Consider the following 26,105-nt stretch of genomic DNA (forward strand, 5'->3'; position numbering starts at 1 on the left):
TTGTTCCAACTCATCACAGGAACTTCCCTCCATACTCTTTCAGCAGCCGTGAACGGGAAACTGAGGTGCTGATTCATCAAAGAAACAGTTTGAACCAGACTTAACGAAGACATTTATTAAAAACATTATTATTATTATTATTATTATTATTATTATTATTAAAGTAATCATATTTATTCATATTCCCCTGTACTTGTTCGTTTTCTGTTTATTTTTCCACTTATCAGTAATGGGATTATTATACATACATTTTTTTTTCTGTGACATTCATATTAATTAAATTTTATTTGATTCTGATATTAATTTATTTTTATTTCTTTTTTGTAATGACAGTATGTAACATCTGCTGAATTTGACTGGCATGACCAGCAATACTGGATGGAGCAATTCAAAAACATTTTCACATCCCTGTTAAATCAAATTTGCAGCTCTCAACAGAGAGCAAAACACACACCCATCTTCAGTAACACAGGTGAGGTTTGTTTTTCTTCAAGAGGGTAGACTATAATCCCTGACTGGTATTACTGAGGTTGCGTAAGCTATGTTAAAAAAAAAGTGGACACGACTAACCAACCAAGACTTTGTCTTGTACAAAGTATTCAAGAAAAAAAGAAAACTGTTATATAACAGATAAAAGATGTTATATCAAAGCTACTAGCTTCAAGATACTATAAGGCACTGACCTGCTCACGCAGCCTCTCCTGGTGTCCCATGATTGCAGAGGCGTGATGAGGGTATTTATGCTTCAGGTGCTCCAGGAAAGCCTCCCTCTTTTTATCCATGTCTGATGGCTGCATAGCCAGGATCTCTCGGGTGCTGCGCGCTCCCCCTAACGTGTGTCTCCGTGGCACGGTCTTGCTGCCCTTGGCGTCCCCTCTGGAGTTAGGCGTTCCATTTGGTGAGACCTGCCTGCGGTTCAGGTGCTCCACATCCTCCGGGGAGGTCACTCTGAGGTTACCCTTGCTTTGCTCTGAGGGGACAGAAAGGGACACAAACAAGGGGTCAGGGAACGTGCTGATGTTTTGACCACAACATTGCGTATGTCACCCTGAGGTTCAAAACAAAACCTTAGCTCTGAGTTTCAAATTAAATGGTTTTAATACTACATGACCAACAGATGACCCATAGAGATCAATTCACCCTGCCAACCCGACCCACTCGGCCTGTACTCGCGTTGGGAAATGTAATCAGAACAATGCTAGATTTCATTGAAAACAAATCAAACGAAAGGAGAGATTTCCTCCCTCCCTTCATGGACATCAAAGCAATGACCATGAAGTAACTTGGAAGACGCCATATCAGCGTGGTGTTTTGTTCTCAGGGAGAATGTGCTGTTCAGATTGTTGTAACTGTTGCGCAACAACAAATGGTAAGTCGTATACCTCAATCAAAAACAACATGAAGATGTGCGATTCAATGAATATACAGATCTATGCAAGCAACAAAGAGTGAGCAACAAAAAGTTGTGCTTCCTATTGTGCTATGCATGGAACAGTCTTTGGTTTGAATGCATTAAAACCTCTGGTTAATTTTTCACTCATGAGAGAAGCTCGTGTGGACTGAGGTTTCTTTTTATCGTCACCCTGAGTACTTAACAGTATCCTTATGAGCTGTGTTTGCATTACACATTGTAAGTTCAACCAGTTCAACTGTTCTTGACCTTTTCATAGGTTCATCAGGGTATGTTTGTAAGCCAAAAAGTAGACTAGTAGTAGAAGAGTAGTAGCAGAAACAACTCTCCTTTGCTCATGCAGCTTATCAAATATGAAATCTATTTGGCAAAAAATACAGATAAGGTACGCTTCCATATGAGCCCGTGGTTCTTCTAAGTAAAGAGCAAATCCTTGCCTTAGCTTGTATCTTCTTCCCAAAAGAGGGGCCATACTGCTGTACAGAGAAATCAACCAGCGCGGCGACTTTGTTCAATGGAGTGTTGTAACAAGGAAGCAGATGGATACTAACTCGGATGAAGTGGATACCTACACTTGGGATAACTAACTTTTCAGACTCCTGATTAAGAAAACAGAGGCTGGATAAAAAATAAATGGCAGAAAACGTTTCCTCTCCAGCGCATCAGAACACATTTAATACGCCATAAGTCACCTACTGTAATAAGAACATCAACTAATACTTGTGGGTATTGCCACAGTATTATTTTCATTTTAATGGAAACGCATGAACTAATACAATCAATTTCTGGATCTTGAACTGAGTCAGCATTTATGAGCCCAGAAGTTTGAAATCTAGTTTACTGTATCTACTGTAGTGGATCTCTTGGATTTAAAGCTATCAGACACTCTTCTGTTTGGTGCGGTCGAGAAAAATCCCCCTCTCTCAGCGATACAAACTTAACACAATGATAAGAGTTAAAGTTTCAGGGTGATTCACAAACATCAAATTGACATCCAGATGAATTCAGTGGCACGTCACGTCCATGTAAGACCCTTTTTGACACCGTAGATAAAACACTTTATAGCTTTCATGGCATCATGCTAATGTAAGTCCTGACACAAAAGCTTATCTTTCGCTGTCTCCAAAAGACCATACTCTCCAGTGAAGCAACACAATTGAGCAGTGTCCATAAAGCCACAAAATTGTCAATAAGACAGTCATGACAGAGCCTCAGCCAACGACACAATCTCTCACTGTGCTCACTTTCTGAGCCACTCCGTGTCTCATGTACTTCCAACACTATTTTTAACTCCCAACAGCTTCCCCGCTGCCAACTAAATTGCACTTGGAAGAAAAAAACAAATAGTGTAATCACTCACTGGCCGCACGTCTGCTATTCTATTACCTTCATCCTGTGAACAATCTTTATCTTCATCTGCCATTTCTTCTTCCATTTCGCTTCAAGATCAAGACACGGCAACAGAAAGAGAAGGAATCAGAGACTCAGCAGTGGCTCTGCTGGCTGCCGGTTCAGAGATTCCACAGGCAGCTCACGTGGAAAAAACGGGGCTTGAGATAGGCCCGGCCCCAGGATAGACTGGTGGGGATTTAGAAAGTCAACTGCATTCCAGGGCACAGGGCGACGAGACCCCCTTCGCCCTCAGGCTAAAATCCCAGTTGCCGCCTTGTAGTGAATGTAAATAAATGCAAGAGGTTATTAAAAAGAACTTTAACTTGAAACTTGCGGTCCTCTTTAAGAAGTGAAGTGAAATAAACTGTTGGTCATTTATATTGATTAACAAGTGAAAATCTTCCTGATAATTTTATTATTTTGTGTAATTGATTATCCATCGCCGGCTCTGTTTAACTGATGTTACACTTTTTTATTTTCCATTCATGAGTTAAAAGCAAGTTTGCTGGCAAATTCCTGTGCAAGGCGAGACAGTGGGGCAGGGAACTTGGGGGCGGGAAAACACTGGATTAGAGTTAATTCTCTCACAGATGCAGAAGTGAGAGAAATGCATGAAAACTGCAAAAAAAAGGTGTAGTGTGACAGGAAAGTGTAAGATCAATGAGCAGGTTTGTGAGCCATGTAATTGAGAGCTGTGGGTCGAGCGCATGAGCAAACACAGCAACGCAGCAGCTGATGGATAATGTCAAACCCATGCAGTGGCGTCTGTGTCGACCCACTCTCTGTCCCATTTTATGTTCCTGCATGCGACCACTGTGCCCGCCATTGGACAGGCAACAGATCATGGCGCTTGGGACTGAAACAAAATAAATCCGAATTGACTTTTGCAAAGCTTGTAGAATTACATTTCTGAGACCGATCAGCCTCACAGAGAACAGGCTTCAACATGTTGCACTCTCAGTGGGTGAGTCGTTAACCCTTCAGGCAAAAGAGATCTTTTTAAATGAAATCACAGACAAAATATTACCGGACAACCACCTTTGTTTTGACGCTCCACGGATGTGAAAGATGTTTCATGTTATTGTCTGTAAGTTTTCTGTATTTCATGCACAAAATCTGTGTTTTCAGGTGGAGATTTTGACTGATCAACTGGTGATGGAAGTAATAAGAACAAAAACTAACTGAGGTCGAGGTGGGTCTTTTGTTTTCGGTACTAGATCATCATAACAAAGGGGACACTCTGGACAGGTCCATCTTAGACCAACCATCACGCATAAGGACCTACATGTGGGGAAAATGGAACTAATAACAGCAAAGACAAACTACTTGCAAAGTGACGATCCATCTTTAAACAAAGGTCAGGTCAAACATGCATTCCACCTTAATTCCAGTGAATGGTTTCAAAAAGTCAAACCCATTTTTTTTGCTGTCATTATCAAATACAGTGAACATCCAGGCCACAGAATGTAGCAGGGCCCCCTGATGTTTACTGTAACTCTCTGTGTGACACACATAACAGAGGAATGCATCACTGCTCACACTCCCACTCAGTTGTACCGTCCATCACTCCCTCACAACCAAGAAGTCAGACACAGAGGTCCGTTGTGGGCTGCAGAGGAAAGTTTCATGCAGCTGGAAGACATTTCTAATAGCACAGAGGTCTGACAGAATTCATAATTTGCAAAGGTCCTGCAGGTCAAATGGAAATAGAAGAGATAAATAAATACACGAATTTGATTGATATGCTGATTTACAGAAGTACTGCTGGTTATTCCCTGAAATTACATAGTAAACATTGGTCAATATAATTGTAATTAATAACAGTATGTTGACGTCATTTGGCATGTAAAATAATTGAGTTATTAAGTAATGAATTACATTTACATATATCAAACTTACTATCCAGTTTAAGACTGTTTCACCTGATGAATTTTTTGATGTAAATATTGAAGCTCAAAGTCAACAACATGCTTTTTGCAGGCATTGCATTTGCACCGCGCATGGCCACGGCCCACACTCACCACTGGTCTGTGATCACTAGACTTCTACCTTCCAAAACAACTGCCCTCTTCCTCCCACACTTAAACTCTACACACTGTCAGTCTTGTTTTCAAGCAAGTAAACGTAGACATGACCTCCCAAATGGGAGAGGAAGCTGTCTGACACATGGTTGGCTGATTTGAAAGATAAGCTCAAAAGTTAGAGTAAAACTGACAACAGCGAAACTGCCACAATGCAACCGGGCCGCATTTTTCTCAGCCACCACGCATAAATCTGCACGTTCATACAGCATTGCTCACACATAGGGGAGGACAGACTTCCGATGAAGGCGTCTGTAGCTCTTCTGCAGTATCGGTTCAGGAAAATTCAAAGCCTGGTGAGAAACCGTGAGAAACCGAAGCTTGTCTGTGGCTAAAATGGACGTACAAAAGAGTAACCTTAGACACATTTCATAAAAGTAGAGAAATACAGTGCCTCTTCAAACACATGATTCAATTTAAATAGTCCCATTAGAAAATCAGAATTAAGAAATAATTTTGTGTAACTTTGTCCTCACAAGTAGTTCCCACCAACAGAGCCACTTGGGTTTGTCATGCGAGTACTATCATGACCAAGAGCCTTTATTCCTAAAAACAACTTGATCATACCAAAAATGCAGCCATTATATTAAAAAAAAAAAAAGTATTTGGAATCTTGAAGTACTGCAGTGCACAATGTGACTGATAGTACTATGGTAGGACAATATGCATTTGGCTCGATTTGATATTGTCCCAACCATCAATCACATAGGTGGTGTTATTCCAATATCTACAATCCTCAAGTGATATACTGAGCAGAGGTTAGCAGATAGTGCTAACATGTTAGCATAAGACTGCCAACTCTCTCGTAACCGGCGTAAACCTCTTGCAAACAAAGCTTTTGTCAGGCCACACTTCCCATTGTTTCGTCTTTCTAGCCAACTCACTCAATATGCAGGAGATACAATGGAATTCAGCTTACCAACTGTTTACCAGAAAACGGATATGATGTCACATCTTCCCACCGTCATTATGTGGGGAAAAACATTAATTCTTCAATGGAGAAATATTAGTGTTTAAGTTTGCTCATACATCTTGATAGTGTTACTCAGAATAGGTCACTCAAGACATATTGCCACGATGTCTCCCTGTCTTCTACTGTAAGTACACGAATATTTCTGCACCTGCAAGGCAAAGCCACAAGATGACTGACTGTCTGCTTCAGATGAAGGCAGCAGTCCAGCTCTTGCAGGCCACAGCCAAACAAATTCCTTTGCACTTCTTTGGTAGACACCCGTCAGCCCATGAGGAAAATTGAACCTTGATCAAAGAATGTTCACACTTACTTATTGAATTCCGAGCTCCCATATTATTCAGTGCTTCAAATTCAGGACAGGTATGTCACTGCCCAGTTCGAGACTTCATTTGCAGCTTACTTAGCAAGTAGAATCACCCTGAAGTTCTTTTAAAAATGGATCTGTTGATGAAGTCTAAACAACATGTGCTGAAAAGGGAAGCGTGTCATGTCCATGTTGGGAATAAGAGCCTTCCACGGAGTTCATGTTTTCTGGGATATTGTCCATGAGTGGGCAAAAGATGGTGCACTGAAGGACAGATTGGCGACTAAACAAATGAGGATCGAGCATCAGCATTCCGTGGTGAAGAAAGAGCTCAACCAAAAGGGAGCAAAGTATCTCAAACGGATCTAAGAATCTACAAACATTATGAAGATCTGTTTCTGAGCGAGCTACAACACAGTCATCTCTACTTCCCATGGAGTGTGCAGTACAAAGGAGTTCAACTATCCTACTGCCACCTACTGACCTACTGGGCTTACTGCAACCAACTACATCTCAAATACAAAAAAGCTATTGAATTTGAGGAAAAATTAACGCAGGGCAAAGATGGTGGGTTTACAAAAACACCATAATACGGGGGTAAATAAGAGACTTGTTCACTCTCGAGACCTTTGTGGATTTTTTTTTTCATTTAAATTAAATTTTGCACACTTTTTTTTAAATGTGGTTTTAAATAAAAGTTTCTCAGCTGAAGTTACTCATTAAAAAGAACATAGTTATTGAATGAATAGACTTCACAGAAATCATGAAAGCATCTGTTTGCAATTATTTTTATGTGTTTGACGTCTTTTGGTGGCATTGATCACGCACTCACTGGCAGATATGCATTGGTCTCGCTACTGTAACTGCGTCAGATGTTGGGACGTCATCTTTACAACCACACCAGAGGCCAGATCCATGTTTGTGCACGACTCAAGGCACATTCCACACTGTCCTTTGAGACAGGATTATGTCAACATCTTTTCTACCAGCCTAATGAGGCGTCACCCGCTGCTAATGACCACCAGTCCCCTGCCCCCAGTTAAGACCCCAAAACATCTGTCCGAGCCGAGACTGGCAGCACAGGGGTCGCACATGTGAGATACATTGGTCCCAACTGAAGACAGATAAACAGACCCGGCTGCCAACGTGCAGTCCGCCCAGATGATACGACTAACAGATGTTGGAGCACGGCAACAGCAGCAAAGACAAAACAACAACATCTTAAAATGGTAATGGATAATTACAGATACGCAATACAGGAAACCCCTTTATCTCCCCCTGGGATGTAATTTCCTATTTATAAATGTGACAAATTGATTTCACGCTTGCTTTACTGAACAGATCTGCCGCACTGGGCCAAGTCTGTGAGACTTGTAGATCTTTAACTCAAGTGTAAATATAACAACCTTAAGTGGACAACAAGCTGAATAAAGATTAACTCGGGTCTTAGCGACAAGTTTAACCTACTTTGACAAATACAGTCTAGTTAAATCAGCAGTGATATCTACTTAAGGATGAGGAGACCATCCGTTACCACGTTTCCATTTGAGTTCACTGTTTGCTGTTATTCTTGATCGAGCTCTCTTAATATTAGTCAGATTTTATTTATTTCCTCACAAAATAATCTTCCTTATGATCCAAAATGTAGTCCTGTTTGAACACTGAAACACTTTGTCATGATTATACTGACATGTTATGTTGGCTATTTTACTTCTTATTTATTTATTTCTTTATTAATTGAAAGAAAATGTAACCCCCTTTCACTTGCTGGTTAAACTTGTCGCCATGAGAAAAATATTTTCGGTTTCATTTATATTTGCCTCCGTTCTCAGGTATTCACAGACAACATTTTTTATTATTACTTTTGAAGTAGCATAATTACAGTAATGACAAGAAAAAATGATTTGTGTTCAGAATACTACTGTAGAATATTTATATTTAACTGTTAATACATCATATCACCCGCAGCTAATTTCCGAGACAAGTTCAATTAAATTCTGTCCCCATGAACATGACTTTAAATGCTTAGTCAGTCTAGACAGCAGGGGGCGCTGTTGAGCGTGCGGCATGCTGTAGTGCACTGATCAGAGTTTGCAAAGTTCAGGGCGTAGTAGGAGAAGACAATGCACCAGGAAATCCACTCCTGCATATTTCTGCCGTCACTTATTAACTGAGACACTAAGTGCTGCTTGATGGAGCACCGCTCTGTTTGTTACACAGCCTCTACACTTCATTAACTCTCGGCCAGAGTAGGTGGTGAGTCAACTTGCCATCGGCTCAAATGTCTGCTGGTCTCCCGTGACAACAGTCTCTGGGACGACAAAGAGGCAGGTGGAGAGAGGGTCCTGGAGAGGGGATGCTGGGAACAGCTGGAGGAGGAAATCCACCCGAGCACAACTCGCTCTCTCTTTGTTAAGCTACTTTGGGATCAACCTGGCGAAAAAGCCCACCAGGACCAGAGTCTCTGGAAATGATTCACTCTTTGAACTTAATATTTCAAAAAGTGAGATAGGCTGGAAACTAATTCACTGCTTTTAAACGAACCCTAAACCCTGCTGACTGAACTTCTGAGGAACCTTCAAAGTGCAACTAGAATTATGCTGCTGCCGTGGTGGCAGTCTATTTTGAAACCTACCTATATAAGGAATGATTCACTGTTGCCTTCGCTTAACTTTAAATGTTCATTTTTTTAAATATTTGAGGCTTGATCTAAGGTCAGGAACCAAACTCATTTGGCAAACACGCACAGCATGGGAAGCACCAACTGTAACACGTACACACAAACGGATAGAAAAGCCATTGGAACATGAGACCTAGACGGATTTGTGTACCACCTTCATGCAAAGGAAATACAAATCTTGTCCTGTAGTATTAACACTGTAGTTGGGAGTCTTCGTTGGGAGTTGCCACAGTAAATCAGCCTGCTCATCTTTACAGCATCATCCTCCCCAGTCACTCACATCCTCCTCCTTTTGTCTTCTTCTACCTGCATCTCCAACATGCTCTCTGACTTTCTCTGCTCCACATTTATAAACCGTCTCTTAACTAATTTTGATCCATGAAATGATGAATAATGTGACTGTCAAGCCATTCCTGTACAATTTTAGCTTCCTCGTAGGATGCCTTGTTCTGCTATTCAGGACGTTTGAGTTTTCAGCCGCTTCTCTTCTCTTACGATAGGTGGTTCACACAGGTTAGTCGAGGGAGGCCAAGACTCTGTTTTTTCCAATTTTCGATGGCTAAAATATGTGGATGAGAAATTCCATATTCCAGTGTTTTTGTACTCTTGGCCTAAAGATCACATTTTCAAGGTCTTGGAACAAACAACATTTTGAATGCTTGGTCTCGGTCACGTCCAATCGAGCCCACAGTAATTATTCAGAAAGTCTCAAATGTGTTTGAATTCCTGAACAATGAAGTCTTCTATTTCTGAAAATGCACCACCTGAATTCTATCTTGGGGCCCATTAATAAACACTATTTACGTCGGAGATGAGGGGAAAACAGTGTTCTGACTGTGAAGCCATGTAGCTCTGGGGATTTACTTTAGGATTTGTTAGTATTGCAAATAATATAATGTTTTCTGTATTAAGTTTGGTCTTGCTCTTGGACCTCTATTTCGCCCCACTTGAAGGTCCTGCTCTAGTCTCAGTTGAAAGCTCAAATCTAGCACATCTTTCACTGCTAGAAAGGCCACAGCTAAAGGGCCACACACAGTCACATACAAGGTGTACAAGGTTGAGGCTATTGTGTGTGAAATTTGGTGACCAGCTCTTATCAAAACAATATAGTGTGTGTGTGAGGTGTTAATGCTAACATCTCATGTAACATGCAGAACACCTACATACGGTACGCTTGGTAACGTTGCATTCTTTCAGGTCAGACTTGTCCAAAGGCCTAACCTTTGGTTGGTGAACTGCCATTAGCGCCGCCCAGGATGGCAGTGAAAACAGCATCACCATACCATAATAAAGCACTTAAAAAGCAATACAAGATCGTCACTAAGTGCTGTAGAGTTGTAAAATCAGGATAAAACAGATATTAAAAACAATAAATACTTAAAATGAAAGCAGGGCAGATACACTAAAAATTACTAAAAAGATCAGCTGTGCGGTTGGATAAAATCCAAAGAGTAAAAGTAAAAGGGACTTTATATTTTGTGGTGCTCCAAGCAAGGTTCTTCAGACATTTTCAACAGACTTTCCCCCTGCAGCTAAAAACCATCAGAACCATGGAACAGCAGTAAACAGCAAGTAGAACTCAACAACCTCAAAAGCACACTCAGCAATTTAGGGTACAAATGCTTGCTCAAGTACAACTCAACAAAGTCCTGGAATGTTTGAGAAGTTCTCGTGTTAAACCCCCAGCACACTGAGCTATGAGCCCCTGCTTCCCCCCTGGCTGAGGGGATATGTGAACAGAGCACCCTTGTGTAAGCTTGCATAGTGTGCACTGTGTGGTTCAGGTGATTGTATGTGGGGGTGTATTGCAGCCCAGGGCTGTGTGGAACAAATGGGCCGGGACTAGAGGGTTTGTGATGATCTTGGTCAAACCCATTTAAACACAGACGGAGGAAATGCCTTCAGACATTTACACTCCCCACAAAACAGTTATACTGGGCTGGAAAAATATGTTCTTTGCCAAACAGAAAGGAGACATAAGAGTTTTAAATACTTTTCCAAACTGTAAAAATAAGGAAACAAAGAGAGCAGGTGAGCAGCATCAGGGGTGATGAAAGTTACAGGGCAGATGAGGCTTTCGTATGGAAATGTTGCAGCTTTCCCATGAGAGAGGAGAAAAAGGAGCCCCTGTGACATTTAATGGGTTCACCACAAAGAGGTCATAATGCTCTGCCTGGCAGGGATCAGGTCACAAGGTAGGTGGAAAGAGTTACTTAATGGAAAGCGAGCTCATGGCACAGCATGGACTAGGTTATGGAATGTGCGTGACAGTTTCACCTGCCCTTCGCTACTGCAAAATCAACATGGAGGGTATTTATTTCAAGCCTCGTCAGATAACTACCTCCTTTTTGCTTCCTCTGATGGCATCTGGAATGGAAGAGGATCAGCACCTCTTAATCCGAGGCTTAACGTGGAAGACGAATGTTTTAGGCTGAACAATATCAGTGGCATGTCATTTTTGGAGACAAACTCAAGTCATAACAGGGAATATATATATACACCACTATTGTTTGAGCTCAAAAAGCTTGACTCCACAAAGCAAGCTTTCCCCAGATGACGCCCTCTGGCTCCCACAAACTCCTCATAAAGGTTGTCAGACACGCATCTAAAAGGACTTTTCCAATTTCACTCACAAACCCATACCTACCAACAACACTATAACCACCAATATTCTGCTTTTTGAGCATTTTTCAGGGAAACTTGTTCTATTTTATTTTAAAAAAAGCACAAATCTCGCATGTTCCTGATGGTCAAAACTTTGCCTAATATTTACATATTTTTCTGGTTTAACAGTGAGAGAAAATATTCTTCTTAAAGCAGGGAAATCCAACCATTTCCACACTTCAAAGCCACGCCTAAATCAGATTGGTTATGAATGACATCATCCCCAAAGTCACCCCTCCCCGCCATCTCAGACAATGTCATCAGAGTCCAAGCATCCCAGTGATGTAATACAGCGGGGAGACTGTATCAGCACCTCGCTCTGTCTTCTCCTGGCTCTTCCTTTGGTTTATACCTCATGTATATATATTCCAGAATTTCCATAAAATGATAATCCGCTCTTGACTGACAATTTGTTTGTCTGGCGTTCCAGAACATGTGGAATATGGAATCCAGCCAGAAGACCAGCCCGGTTTACATTTCTTTATCTTGCCATCAATGGTGTACATTACTGAACGCTTTGTCTGAATTCAAGAGTGCAGTTAGTAAAAAAAAAAAGAAAAAAAGCAATTATAGCTAATTTCTCACAGATGTTTTAGATGACGTCTATAGTGATGCTGTCACTAATGAAAGAGAACATAATTCATTATAAAAAAGTATTGTAAATATTTAACTATATTTTACTATGTAAATGTTCAGGTCATAATTAAAATTTCCAAACTATTTTATTTTATTTAATTATTAGCTAATTAATGTGATCAACTGTGTCTGAATTATGTATTTAACTTTTTATGTAACATTTTAAATAAACACTATTTTCTACAGGATGAGCACATAAAACATTTGCAAGAAAAAACTCTCTCTTAAGTCTTAAAAAAAGTTTTAAACTTAAATGACATCTCAGATTTTAGCATTATTTAAAAAAGCCTTGATTGTATTGAGGAATTGTTTTATACTGAACACATAAACACATGATAATGTGAATGACTAACACAAAAAGTATTCAACCAGTATTTGATTCATTATTATTATTAATTTATTTCAGATATTGTATTCTAACCTTTCTAATAAACCCTACAGCAGCGCTCAGTGATACCGTGAAGGCAAGGTTCTCTCTGATGTCATTGAACTCTAGTCAAAACGGCACACACCCGAATGTACCCAGATATTTGATACCACCGTCGAAACCTCAGTGATGCAAAAGTGTGGCCCAAACCTGCGGAAACATCTGAAGCGTCCCCACAGTCAGCTGCCTCTCTCCAACCATTGACCAGACGTCCACATCTGTTTTTAAATCACAATTTAGCGAGCATGTGTGCGAGTGTATGTGTCCGGGGTAAACATCCCCAGCTCAAGCGGATTAGCGATCTGAGTCTTCAGTGATCAAAGCAGCGGAGAATCCAGCTTACTGCGACATGTAACACATAAACCACATGGAAACGGTTCAAAGTCGTCCACCACCGACCATCGGAGCAGCAGAGAGACGTCAGCGGAAAGAAGCTTGCATTTCCACTTTTTTTTTTTTGGTTTTTTTTTCATCTGGTCAAGATAGATTCTTGAGGAAAAAGGAATGCATGATGTGGGCGAATGAGTGATGTCATAGTGTGTGAACTATGCAGCTGCTCGACAGACACAATAGCCCAGGAGGTTTCTTGTGTTTTAGCTACGTGCCGTACTTGTGTCTGAATAGAGTTCAAGAATTTTGATAGGACTGCGGAGCTTTCACTCGGAAAACATCAATGTTTGGGTTTCAAGTGCCATAGTGGTCTGCTGGAACACAGTAAAATGAAATAAGCAGGACCTCCATCCAGCAGTCAAAACTCTGAGGACAGAAATGAGACACAACTTCTTCACAATGGGAAGAGTCTGGAGCAAACAGATGTGTGGCATGTTTGCCTCTAACATCTACGGCAGGTTCTCTTCCAGGCGCTTGTTGTCCCCAGTCACGAATACTTCAACTGAGGTGACCACACAATCATCTGCTCACTGGTCTCCAGTAGCTAAAAGTATGGCACACAAAACACTCCCACCACACTCCGAATGGATCACATCCAGTGAGCATCCAGGACATGGAGAAAGTTTAGACCCCCTTCTGTCCCCTTTGCTCTGCATCAGACATCTGTCATGGCTCCCAAATGATAGAATGAGCTCCATAATGACATCCGGACCGCGGAAAGCCTGCAGAACTGCAGAGTAAAAGCACTTCCTCCTTGACTTGGTATGGCCATGACTATGACGACGCTACTATACATGATAAAAAATATAAAAATTATAATAAAAATAATTTGATTTTGGTCAATTGATGTTAAAAACGTTCTCGTTGTTCTTGGTTAGAACCTCCGTCATGGTTTGACGGTAAGATGCATGGATAATTTACTATTTCTCTGTTTTAATCTCCAATCGAAAAAGGTCATACTTAAGTCTGCATGGGGAGTGACACTGAAGATGGTAGCAGGGTTTTGATAATCATGTTGCATTTTGCTTACCATTTGCCTTGGACTTACAGTATAAGGTGAGGTGTGCGGTCATGATCAATAGTGTCAGCATGTATTTATGGTTGAAAGCAGCGCGACACCCGGAACAAATTGCAGGGCACACATACACAAACATCACCACACTCACACGACTGACACTTTGCATGCACTGACTGTCCTCTCTACGGTTTTGGACTGTGGGAAGGAACCAGCAACCTTTACACAGAGTGTAAAGAGGAAAGCGACACTAACACCGGTTCACTCCAGGGTTCCATGATGATCTCATGTTCAAGCAGCAGCAGAGTATTAGCTGGTAGAAAAGTCTGATTTTAGATTTCAGCTGGCATCTGTAATTAAGTGCTTCGGCAGCTGCACAGAAAGTTCTCCATCTAACTGTCTCACTCTGACTGAGAAACTAAATGAGGTGAGTCGGAATCTAATAATAAAAAGCGTCTTGGGCTGTGCCTGTCAGCCTGAGCGGATTCCAAGTGGAGAGTGTTAATAATAGCTATTGTATGACACCAGAACAGGATATTCGGTGCAAACGCTTTGATTTGCATTTCAGCCAAAATAAAATCCAAATAATGGCGCTGACGCAGCAGCATGTCCTATCCATCAGCTTCATTAGACTTATGGTGCGATGTTGATTTTGCTAGCCCTCAGTGGCACACCGCAGACTTCGACCTCAAAATGACTTTAACATGAGTCTCGCTGCTCATTGGCTGCAGCCGCCTCATATCTTGGAGAGACAAAATTAAGTGGGACATTGTTGCGCTGGTGCCACAGAAAGGATAAACATTCGGAAGAAAAGGGAAACCAGGAAGGAAGGAAACTTGGAAAACAAAGTGCTAAGAAAAGAAGCCAAAGTGCACAGCGGATGTAACTGTGGTGCTGGGAGGGAACCTGACCCCAGAGGGATTGAGTCCCCTCTTTCTGACATTTTCAAGAACTCATGAAACACACTGAGAGTTGCACCACAAGATGCAAGGAAACTGAGCAAAAGTCTTTTGCTCGATTCCTTTTTTTTTCATTTTAATTTTATTAGTGAGTGGTAAACTTTACAGGCACCATGTAATAAAGGCAGAGAGCTCCTTCTGTAAAAGGAATGGAAACTAAAAACCCAGAGAAGTCAGCCTTAAGTGAAGTGCATGTTTCACCACTGAGACAGTTTGGTTTCCATGAATACTTTAACTACAGGCTTTTTTCCCCTTTTACTTTTCGATGTTGGCAATTTAACGACAGCTGAAATCCCACAATAACTTGTTTGTTCCACACATTCATTCACACAATCGTCCAAACTTCTATCGTTTTGAAGGGAAGCATTTCATTCATTTAATAGGGGGCCATAATGTATCCCCCGAACTTTATATGAGGGGCTGTCGGTTCTTTAAAATCATTGGGATTTAAAAATATATACATTATAAAATTTTAAAATCATGAATATGTTACATATTTTTTAAATCAAAAAGGCATTGATTCACTATTGATGTCATGTTCCTCATAACTATCGTACCTTTTTTTCCTTGAAAGGTGACTCAAGAAAGCTCCCCAAATAAAATGTAATGGTGTGATTATCATTAACAATCATAATCATAAATGGTGAACAATCAACATTAATATTAGGTTTTGCAGCATTTTTTTATTTATTACAAAAAAAACAAGGAAGCAACAAGTGACAAAAATTTGTCAGAGGAAAAAAGTGAATATTAAAATACCAAGGTTTAAATTTTTAAAATAAGGCGGGAAAAATGAATGAAGTTTTCAAGATGTCAAGTGACGACTGGCTTTATTTTTTTTTTTTAAGTGTCTTCTCTAATACAGCAGCCCTAAAGTTTGGTTGGGTGAGTTTGGATTCTCAAACTTCTGCGGCTTTTCCAGGACATTAGCTCCCTGAGTTGGAATCAATAGCATTTTCACAGTCCTATGAAGTTATCAGTCACCGCAGAAGTGACTTCCCCAAACAGGCAGAAAACACTTCCCTCAAAGCTCCGAGCTCAGGTGGCTGCTGCTCCTAAAATAGCAACGGCTTAACTAAAACATCCCGTGCTCCGTGGGCCTGAGAAAATATTTCCAGAGGCGGAACATTAAGGATCCCTGCATTTGGCTGCAATGACAATTTCAATAATGTTTTATGCGTGCAAAAATGGATCCGGGTGGGACAACAAAAAATGCGGTCCAAAATTCCTACTTCAACCTTAAATTGATGAGGATAAGATTCAACGTCAGCAATCATATTTTATATATTTCAGTCAAGAGAAAGCGTGTTTCACAGTCAGCTAGGATGGACGGATGCTAACTTGAGTGCTTCAGGGATGGATGGGTGATGCAGGGTGATGCTTGCATTGAGAGAAAGAGCTCAGGGGATTCATAGTGACTCAGGAGCAGCCTCTTGCTTTATGCTGAGAGCATTTGGGTGGTGCACACCCCTCCTTCCTGTCATCACCAGCGCCAGAAGAGAGGGTTAAACAAGTGACCTCACTAAAAGACGTTAGTGCCATAAATGCCAAACTAGGTAAACACTGATGAACCAGACACACTGTTGTTCTTTGTGAATTTAAGTGGCCTTTTTACAAGTAAGTCCACTTTTAAAGCCTCTCCATGATCCTCTCACTGAAGGTCAACACACTCGCTCGGTAATCCAGACTCTTCTTGGTGGAAATGACCAAAATCCAATTTAATGACTTGGCTGTTTTTCCGAAAGCTATCGCACATCACGACAGGAAGCATGATCTTTCTCCACGAATAATCCTTGTCAGCCTACAGCAATGTATGTAGCCAGATGAAAACACTGTCTCTATGTTTACCGTCAATCTCCTGCTGAGAGTCGGTTTTTGTTATAGCCATGTTTTGTTCTAATTCAGCGCCGTCGCTCTGTCAGGCCGATTTGAATTTTAACTGAGCAGGATAACTTCAATTAGTTTTTTGTTGGACCCCAAGTCAAAGCTGACATCTTTCCCTAAATACTTTCACTCAAACTGAGTTTATGATCGAGACTTTTTACTCCTGCGAGTGGGCTCATTACAGGAGGTGATTTGCACCAAAAAGTGGGTCAGACTGAGGAGAAGTCAATTAATGTGATGAAGAATCTCTCCTGGAAGAACCTTTATCACTGACAAACCATTTTAGATAGTTTTGCCTCAAAGATGGCGTGAGCAGTTAAATCCTTAATCTGGGAGACAAGATCAGTCATTTGCAATCTCAGTCAGATGGAGAAGTGGCCGATGCTGACGGTTCATGTGCGAGTTCCTCCAACTAGGAAGCCCTTCTCTCTCATGTATGCAGCAATCGAAATAAAGCCAAATTCATCCAGAGCTGCAAAGAATTATTAAGGAGACAATAGCATGAGAATAATGCAACATATTTGAACTGCAGGTGCAACATAAACATTGAAATGAAAAATGCATGAAGCCTGTTTATGTCCACAAACTTGTCAGATAAACTAGAAGTCCTCTTTGAAATGAATACAACAACAGCTGAGCCACTATTAAACCACCATTTAACAAATACATTTTTTGGTGGAAAAAGGTGCCCCATGATTGTCAGGCGCTCTTTTTTAAATTTAGTTCTGCTCCTCAACCTGCCAAATAAACTGAGCTCACCACCAATAAACCAATATCATAAACTGAATTACCTAAAATAATGACTATTATTTAAATAATGAATAATATTTTTGAAAGGTTCAATTTTGTTGACCCTGGTTTATTCATTTTTAAAAATACAAACCAAACTGCCTTCATTGTATCAAGTCCCATAATGCACTGCAACAGTTAAAAAGCACTTATCAGAACCAAATATTTAAATCATGTTCCATGTGACTCAGTGATTTAGTTTTGTGTGACGGGGAGGGTTTTGGAAGGCAGCTTCTATACATATACTCATAGGTCAGGAAACAGTCACATCTATAACCTGTTCACCGATATGAGTGGCAGGTCTATAAAGACGCGTGATTTAATGCTTCAGACACAGTTATAATAACACATCTTGACGGTGGCTGATGACAGATTTGTGGAGGAACACCTGGTGAGGCTCGTCCTCCTGCCTGCTCCCCACTCCTCCGCCACACGCCACCTGGCCCAGGTGGGAGTCCAGCACAGCCAAAACCCCGAGGGAAACACTTGACTTTCATATTGGAATCATGTGATTCAGATGAGCCAGATGCCGTGAAGCAGCTTGTCCAGGTAAACAAGCGGTCAAGAGGTAAACCTCAGTGTGATGACATCAGACCTCTGAAGGCAGATGGAGAGATGTTTATTGGTAAAACAAAGTTGCCTCGCATTCAATTTGCTTACATGTCACATTGTCTTGAACAAAACTTGTGTGGATTGTGTATCTATAGAAGGGGTCAGGAACCTATGGTTCACAAGCCAGATGTGGCTCTGTTTGGCTGCTGCAAAATAACGCAAGCAAACTTCAAGAACAAGCTCAGTTACGGTGACTTCCCATGATGCGCTGCAGCCTAGTCAGCCAATCACAGTATTAATCACTATATTATTGAATTTTGCTGGGAAACAAGCTTCATGCCGCTAAGACTGAGCCATGTCACATCAAACCAGTTAAATCTCTTTTTTTTATTGTCATTAAAGCGCTGTTTTCATCCACGTGTTCCAAGTTCTTGTTCTTCCCACTTCTCTTCTGTTCCTGGCGCATGTTGTCGCGATTGCGCACCCGACAGCAAAGCATCATGGAAACTGTTCAGGTCACAGAGTTCTTTTGTAGTGAGTAATGGGACCAATGCTGCTCTGCATGATGCAATGCCATTGATAATAGGTTGGATGGTATGGTTGGATATGCTGTACCATACTTGCGGAAGTCGCACACAGCTTGTGGTCCTTACTTCTCACATCCAGTCTGTACCTCTAGATAGCAGTGGACACCAAATGGTGCGATAGACCTGGCTCATGGGGAGTGGGTTGAACTGTGGTAGAACAATGGTCCACTAACACGAACGTTATAACGTTGCTATAAAATTAAATACCATTAAAATATCACTTCATAGTCTTATTATAGTCTGAATTTCTTGGTCTTCAATTCTCATTTAGTTGTATCCAGTATTAAAAAATACATATTACAAAAGGCTCATATTTTTTTTATTTTTTGGCTCTCTCAAAAAGGACATTTCTGAGCATATTTACATTTGATTATCAGGAAATGTACCTCATGGGACAGATAATGACATTCTGGAGATCTGGGGCGCCATCTAGACTTTGGAAGGTTTCAGAGGAATTAAGATTTGCTGGTTTGTCACCGCTGGAATTCAGTCAAATACCTTGGCTTCAAAAACACAGCAAACAGTCAGATATGAAACATATCAACTTCCACGTGACTGTGGCAACAAAATGTCTTGAACTTTGTTTTCGGGTTGCTCGATGCTATTTCGGTAGCCAACTCTGGGCGTTCTCTTTCACCCCAGCTGGCTTGCTTTTTGAATTTCATTGCATGATGTGCCTTCATAAGGCCATGCGAAACTAACCCCAGTGCCAGAATACATGGTCACTGCACTTTTCTCGTAGACTAGTTCTATTTCAGTGTTGTCATACCACACACAACAAGGTTAAAGGTGCTTTATCTGTGTTGTTTATATGGCACTCTGGTTTCCTCCAACAGTCTTATACATAAAGTTAATGGCAGAAATTAATAGGAAAGTTCACACATGTAACTGAGAGAGAAAGGGAGAATAATATTTTTGACAGAGTAGTAAATTAATTCAAACAATAATGTCCTTTACTTTGCTTCTCCTAAATGTAGTCCAGTGGACCCACGACCTCCCGTGTCATTGTTTTTGCTACTAATGTCGTGGTATATTAGTCTGTGTACAGAAGATTTGCTTTGGAACAGAAAGTCACAACAGTGCAGAGAGAAGCACGACCAAGTGCCGAGATCACGCAGCTCAAACTTGTAAACGATTATGGCTGCAGCGGCAATGATGACCTACATTGGCGCGTAATCGCTGGTGGAGTCGTTACTGCCGCTGTTGTGATCACTAAATATGATCTATTAAATATGATCGTCAGCCACTGTCACAATATCATCATAATCAGAGCTGACGTTAACGGTGATTCATGGGCCACATTAACTTCGGCGACGCTGTGAACTGAACTGAGTTTCCATTTGCTCGACTTTGGGAAAACAACTTCGCTCCAGATGCAAATCTACTCAGCTGTGGAAAGAGAAAAAACCAAGAGCATCCAGAGAGTCCCAGGCGGGAATTGTGTTGTAGGAGTGCAAAATGTAATTTACAGCGGTGACACACCACTGCAACCTGACGGAGCTCTGCTCATGACACACCATCGATCTGGGGGATATGTTTGGAATAACTGATTCGCAAACTGGGTCCTGACATGTCTAGTTTGCCTCAAATAAATGGGCACACTTAGCCTCAATGCAGCCTTGACTTCCCATCTAACTATCATGACTCTTAACTCCAGAGTCAACTTTCATATTTGACCGACACAATGAGCCCAGTTTCAGATCCAGACTGTACAAGTCACCAGCGTGTTCAGATGTGACACTTCTGCAACAGAGTAGGGTACTCTCGGCTGTACTAAACCTGTGAGGATGAATTCTACAGACAAAGAAGGAGAGATTGTTTGTTAAAGCGCTGCCATATTTTCCAGTTCTCGTCTGACCCTCGGCGCTCTGCTCCCCCATTAGCTTAATTAGACACAGCCACACACACATTAGCTGGTTCCCTTCTTTCTTCGTGCACTGAATAGCTGGCTAAAGTTCAGGCCTGGAAAAAAAAAAAAAAAACAGCTTTGCAAAGCCAACAAACAGCTTTGAGTGAGGCGAACCTCTATAAGCAGCCGATGAAATCAGAACGTAAACATGTCACATGTGTTAGTTTGTATGGAGAGGAACTCACCGACTGGAAACACTGGACGCGGTGACACCGGCAGCACACAGTCCAAGAACTTTTTGCTCTGCTCCGGCTGATTTGATCACTTTCCTCAGCTCCCCTCCCTCTCTCTCTCCCTCTTTCTTACTTTGCCACTTCCTGGGCTGCTGTTTATGCTCCAATCAAGTTGTCCAAGATTCTGCCGCTGCCCCCCTCCTCGCTCCCCCTGCCCAGCTATTATTTGGAAAAGGCTCGTCACGTGTGGACGTTCTGCGTGTGTTCCCTCCTGACGGAGGTTTGTCAACCTCCCGCTACTAACCAAAGTCTGGCTCTTCTCAATTGAGGAGAGGACTGACAAAGAGCCGGAGCTGGAGGGAGGATGGGTAGAGGGCTTGGTTGGCTGAGGGAAAACACATGCTTCCTGCTTGAACGTCTGAGACATATACAGGTTTTAAAGAAGGGCAGATGACTGGAGTCAGGGAGGGGAGGGGGCATCTGAAACTTTCTCTGCAAATCCAAGAGCTTGTTGATACAAACCGCAATGAGACACAGCCCCTCCTGGGCCACAAGAAGCTGCCTCCAAAACAAGGCTCCTTTGCTAACGTCTGCCAAGACTTTTTACCGTCACACCACAAACGCCAACCTCTAATTCACTTTTTCTGCACACGACTGAGCCCGCTCTTTCTGGGGATTTTAAGATAGAGGTGTAAAGGGGGGGGTGAGGCACAGAGAGGTGAAAGGTGATGTGTGGGAGGCGGCAGGTTGACAGCAGCACACTGAGCTTTTGTTGGCGCTTATAGCGGTTTTCATCGAGGCTTGACGGTGGCACCTTGTCAGTGGCGGCAGACCTGAGGCCGCTTACATCTGGTAATGCTTGACATCTTTCCACACAAAACTCAATTATATGCAATGGAATTAGGCGAAAGAGGGTAAATCGTACGCCATATTAGCATGGGAAGGAAAGACCTTCAGACAAGGCGAGGAGAGAAGCTCTTCTAGTCCAGGGGCATGTGACCTGGCCGTACATGTATTCAAAGAAGCAGAATGGATTTTGGAGTTTGGGTTTCTGCAGTGTGGGGGTGCATCCAGACATCTGGCTCATATGTGGCTCACCATGGAGATTAGATCCCAGTGAGGTAAGAGCAGAGAGGGCATGTACCCCTCGTCTGCTCCAAAGGCACCTGTGTCACTTGACGAAAGTGGGATGTCACCACTGCGTTTGCTGCATGGCACCATGTCTCACCAGACGCACATTAAAGCATAGAATCTCTGCAGTAGTTCAATGGGGAGTTCAAGGGAATACCAAAGCAGGCAAGGGAGACCGTCTTTTACCTGGTGGATGTGCTGGAAACTGAGAGGCTTCTGAGTGAAATGCCATTCAAAATCTACACGTAGCACTTTATTTTCAAAAAACTGACTGGATCCACTGCTTTCATCTGCTGAATTTCTGGCCAAGTGAACTGTGCTACTCGAGACAGATGCGTGTCAAAAATAGAAGCCAGATATTTCAGTTGAACAGCAACACCACGCCACATCTGGCACGCTTCAGAGACAACACGTTACCTGGTGGAAATACTATCATTAACTAGAAGTGGACTCAGCACTTTCTGTGGTAACAGTGGGTTGAGGCAGTGCCTTTGACTCCTTGAGTATCTGCAATGCATTGTGTTTTTGAACAATCATGTCAGTAGAAATCTCCTCTCCCTGTAGCAAATTGTATCCGAAGTGACCTCCTGTGTGACGGACGCAAGACAGGGAGAAGCACGCTTGTTGTTGTGTAATGCACAAAGGGTTGTGTAACACACAAGGGTACACTTAGTAGAGAGGAGGGATTAATAAGAGTACGACAGAGTAGCAAAACTTCCTGGTCATGCTTTCACCCCGTCAGTGCTGCACTACACATTCATAGTGTCTTCACATAATTTCTAAAACCTATTTCTGAGTTCAGATCAACCTGTGATGTACGCAAATATGGGAATAATCTCGGACAATAACATGATAAATAATATGCAATAAACTCATATGCATTGGTTATTATTAGGTAAATATGTATCATTTCATGCTGCAGCTGATTCATATAGTTTGCTGTTTCTATGAAAAGCAGCAGAAAAGCTGGAGTGGCAGGCAGGACTCGAGTGCGACATGCCTGGACTACAGATATGGGCTTGAGAGGAAATGCAGTGGCGACATGTTTTCCAGTTCAAACGTAAACAGAAGCACTTTGAATAATATCAGTCGGTTAAATCCCTCCAATGCTGATAAAAGAGAGTCGAAACATATGCAGAGCACAGACAAAATAAATCAAAACATTTGGGATTGACGAGCTCGCGAGTGGTGGAGGATTACACCTGAAGCATTTTAGATTTGTGCCAGTCTGCTATTGAGAAGCTGATCCTGCCGCAGTGCATTGAATCAGCCACCTGGGTGATTCGGAAGGCAACTGTATTCACAGCTTTTTTTTTTTTTTTACAATATCACACAAAATTTAAGGGAAAAAATGAATAAAAATAACTCCTCCACATGCCCCAGCAGAAGATGCTTTAAGATCCAAAAGGCAAGTTGTCATGAAAAGAGCAGACTTGTGGAGGTTTTACGGAGAGATTTCTGTGCACATGACTCATGGAATACAAAAGAGGGATTTGTCAAAGCTCTAAAATGACGGTTTGTCATTGACCCCTGCTGTTTGATCCAGCCACTAACAAATCCATGACTCGTGCAAAACAAAATAAGAGTCAAGCATTTTACTGACAAACCAGTTCATGGTACCTTTTGGTTACAGTTAGGCAGCCAAGATATAGAAGTTATTTAATATTATTTTCTCCGCAGCAACATGGATTTGGAAGCCAAGGCCAGGTGGATTTTTGGTTTGGCAGCTTCAAAGCAGCAGAAGCTGCAGATCGTCACGAGGGAAATTGTTTGAGAAAGTGGCAGCAGGGTTGTGGATCTGATACTCGAAGTTCAAGACCATGGCTTTCAGTGAGGAAACGGTACATAGCCCATGAGAAATGAGATCCTTCCTCATGTGACCTAAGGTTCGCCCAGATATATTGGTATTGACTATAATAAGAATGACATGTTAACATGGACAGCATTGTTTAATCGGTGAAGTCCACAGCTGGTTTCTTGTTGTCCATGTTAACGTTCATGGTTTTGAAGGGCATCCTTTTCGAAAAACTGATCAGAACATAGCAAGTCCTGGCAGGCTCCCCTTAAATACCACCATGCTCCCGTCTGTGGAATAAATAAATAAGCTGCTTTTTACACATATTTAGCTTGAAATCCAAAATCCCTGGTGAGCTACTGCTCTCTATTTTAAGCCGGTTTCATAATGTTTCACAGGGATGTTGGCAAGTTTAGCTGATGGCAACAATTGCGTCAACAAACCGAAGAGATGTTGAAGTCCATGCACAAACAAAACATCAAGTAATAACAGAGATAAGACGAAGGCGGTCAACTTCTCGCTTCACGCCGTTGTGCATTTGTGAGAGGAGCAGCTTCAACAGCCATTGATTGAATTCATTACAACAGGCTGGTCTGTAATGAGAATGTGAATTGAGAGGTGTGAGATCACAGCCGGGTCAGATAAGCAAATGTGGCACTATGAGGTCAGTTTGATGGGACTGTGTCCGACCACACAAGGGAGGCAGAGAAACAGTGTGAGAAGCAGCTCAGCACAGAGGGTCAGAGGGCTACGTGACTGCTTGTGCCTGTCTGTCGCACAGTTGGTCACTTTGTGGGTGCACGTGCATGAACTCAAGCAGTGGCCACCGTGAAGAGGAGCTCTGACACATGAAGTTGAACAACCAATGACAAGTTTGTTTATACGAGTGGGAGGGACAGCAGGGAGAACGGGGAGAACAAAGGGAGGAAAAACGGTCCAACTCTCAATTAGAACTTACCTCATTTGTACTTGTATCTTGCAGCAGTATTTGAGCTTCTGAACTTTTTGAAATTTATGCCCATTACTGAGTTAAGTTTTGGAAAGCCCCTGACAGCAAGAAGACGATGGCACATCTGTTACCAAGACAGTGAAACCACAAGAGAGTTTTCAGCAATAAAATCTTTATTCAATTTAAATTAATGGAATTTCCTTGTGGACTATTAATAGTTATCAGCAGCACATCAATGCTACGGTGGCAGAAGCTTAAAAAAAACAACTTTTAAAGACCAATTTATGAATCAGAGCTGTGGTCGCAACCACCCTAGAGCTTGTGATCAGTTTGATTGAAAAAAATATAACAGACACCAACTATTCACAGTCAGAATGCCCATGAAATAGATTTGTCACCAGGGGAAAAAGGAAGAAATTAAATAAATAAAAAATCTCTGCACAAAGCAAAATGTTAAACTGTCTTGTCAAAGATTGATCTACACAAGAGTATTCATACATCGACAGTTCACACACAGTCACTGATCCAAAAATATGGAAAGTGGGAATAAGGTGCAGGCCTCATAAGAACTCTTGTTCGCTGTTCTCCTTTTCAATCTCTATATCTTGTAATAAGAAATACTGACATCATAATAAATTAATAACTTAATATAATAGTCATGAAACACTCATGATATGCCAAGTAATGTTTGAAATGTCTGCGATTTATCTGTAACGTATCAAAGACTTGAAATAAACATTCACTCATTCAGAAACTCGAAATGAATCCAGCCTTTCTGGATTTTGAATATATCTTCAGGTAAAAAGTTGGAAGCTAAAATCATTAGTGGAAAACATGACTTTAGATAGCACCACTATTCAATTGTGTTGTGATGCATTTCTTTTTCTTTTTTTTTTGACCAACATCTGACCCATAAATCCCTTGTTGCATTTGTGACCATCCTTCCACTGACTGCAGTGGTTGGCCTGTATTCAAAATAACTCCAACAGTTAAGGACAGATTTGGGTGAAATTTTCAGGAAATATGTCTCTAGTGTTAATATACATTTCTTGTACTTCCAACAGAAGCCAGATGCATTATATAAAAACATATGTTTAGCTAAGCACCTTATTTTGACTGCCACAAAATAAGGAGTTTTTCCGAGAATAGTACATACAGAACAGAAATCTTTTTTTTTTGTTTGTGAATGCAATAATCATCTTATTGTCTGAGGGTTGCATCTTATACGCTGTCTTCCTTGTTTCTGCAGTATGAATACGAAGCAGGCAAAAATATAAGTCATGTCACATTTGATAAAGGAAAACTCTTCCCCAATGAATTATTGACAAACTAAACATTAAGCCGCCATGTTGTGAACAGCAGGTTTTAACTTTACCCTGACATGAGAACCCAAGTCCATCTGCC

General features: G+C 41.5%; 1 protein-coding gene across 11 annotated transcripts in view; it reads right to left on the reverse strand.

The window, feature by feature from the left end:
* The window catches only part of si:ch211-285f17.1 (sickle tail protein homolog), a 97,794-nt gene that overhangs the window by 41,140 nt on the left and 30,549 nt on the right, over window positions 1–26,105 (reverse strand). For 9 of the 11 annotated variants that reach the window (XM_053861079.1, XM_053861075.1, XM_053861073.1 and 6 more), the window contains exon 2: window positions 684–970. In XM_053861079.1, the coding sequence (XP_053717054.1) occupies window positions 684–970 (287 nt within the window). Of the gene's footprint in view, window positions 1–683; window positions 971–2,797; window positions 2,835–20,838; window positions 21,005–26,105 lie in introns of those variants that run through there. The other 2 variants (XM_053861082.1, XM_053861080.1) reach the window with 2 other exon arrangements.

Source organism: Synchiropus splendidus, chromosome 3 (assembly GCF_027744825.2).
Source record: "Synchiropus splendidus isolate RoL2022-P1 chromosome 3, RoL_Sspl_1.0, whole genome shotgun sequence".
Taxonomy (NCBI): domain Eukaryota; kingdom Metazoa; phylum Chordata; class Actinopteri; order Syngnathiformes; family Callionymidae; genus Synchiropus; species Synchiropus splendidus.